This window comes from Pundamilia nyererei, unplaced genomic scaffold, assembly GCF_000239375.1.
Source record: "Pundamilia nyererei isolate P.nyererei 1_Seehausen unplaced genomic scaffold, PunNye1.0 scaffold00006, whole genome shotgun sequence".
Classification (NCBI taxonomy): Eukaryota; Metazoa; Chordata; class Actinopteri; order Cichliformes; family Cichlidae; genus Pundamilia; species Pundamilia nyererei.
In genome coordinates this window covers 803,728-805,090 of record NW_005187407.1, presented here as the reverse complement: position 1 = coordinate 805,090, position 1,363 = coordinate 803,728, and the positions used below count along the sequence as shown (strand labels likewise).

Below are 1,363 nucleotides of genomic sequence, written 5' to 3'. Positions count from 1 at the left end.
CACAGGAATTATCATCCATGTTAGCCTGGAAGTTGAAGTTCTTGGAGTTGACATCAACACATCCGGGGCGAGTATTGATCTTGTAGTAGCGCTCTACAGCCTGACTGACTTTAAGAGCAACTTTTCCAATCGTAGGGTGTGGCAGATCAGTGAGAGTGTTGGTGTTTATGAAATAGTGAAGAGGAAATCCTGAGCGATCGATGGCAACGAGGTTGTTTCTGGTACTTTCCTGCCACTTCTGCAGAGTGATACCAGGATAAAAGGTTGTGCCTCCATTGCTTTGAATGAGAGAGTATGTAATGTTGGACTGATATGTATGAAGTGATGAGCTCTGTTGGGCACTTTGACTGCTAATGTCAAACTTTAGCTTATCAAAGAAGTTTAATCCAGCCTGTGCTTTAACAGAGGAGGTTTGTGACTGGCTGTCTGACACATATGAGGAACGGAGATAGTCCTCCTGCACCAAAGCAGCACCAGCATCCACACTAGTGATGACATGAGTCCCATAGTCCAGCACCATCTTCTCCGAGAGATAGTCTGCACATCTCGTCTGGTTGTTTTCAATCGCATCAGCGATGTCTCTGACCTGCTGAACAAATCGTGTGTCCAGAGTGAAGTCTGGATAAGCCTTAACTGTGTAGAGGAAGTTGCGAACCTTTGAAAGAGAGGATTATAAGATTAATTATTGTTGTACATCACTGTGTATCTCAATCTCTTCTTTATTTTCTGTAATTAAAATTACTTTTAACATATGTGCTGAGACTACAGTTAAAAAAGCTTTTTTTTTGGCTAACTCTAATATTTTTACAGTGATTTTAAAAGTGCATTATATAGGATCATAAAGGAATAAAATACTAAAGCTAAATTTCTAAGGATGTTCTACAACACTGTGCTGGCGTCTGCTATTTTTTATGCTGTGGTCTGCTGGCGTGGTGGAATGGCAGAGAGGGACATGGGGAAACATAACAAACTGGTAGCAGCTGTCAGAATCTATAACACAGGTTATCTTACTCATTACTGGTTTAATTGACATATCACTTGTTTGTTGTTGTCACTTGCTGTTACTCATTTGCATCTTGTTTGTACATATTCATGGTATTCATAACCCCCCCCCCTCCAACACACGCACACACACACACACACACACACTTTTGTACATGTCTCTGTAGATTTTATACGTCTCTGTACACTTTTATGCATATCTCAGTGGCTTATGTATATAGGACTACTTTGTGTCTATATTCCTCTTGCTATAAGAGTTGTATAGCACCCAAATTTCTCATTCGTGGGATAATAAAGGTTTATTCTATTCTATTCTATTCTAAATATAATGTCTTAGCATACTGTACAAATACTGTATGAT

The 1,363-nt window shown here is 39.5% G+C and overlaps 1 protein-coding gene across 1 annotated transcript in view; it reads right to left on the bottom strand.

Moving 5' to 3' along the window:
* The window catches only part of LOC102192746 (macrophage-expressed gene 1 protein-like), a 4,226-nt gene that overhangs the window by 2,282 nt on the left and 581 nt on the right, over window positions 1-1,363 (bottom strand). Inside the window, exon 2 of the mRNA XM_013914011.1 lies at window positions 4-655. Coding sequence (XP_013769465.1) covers window positions 4-655 — 652 coding nt within the window. The remainder of the gene's footprint in view (window positions 1-3; window positions 656-1,363) is intronic.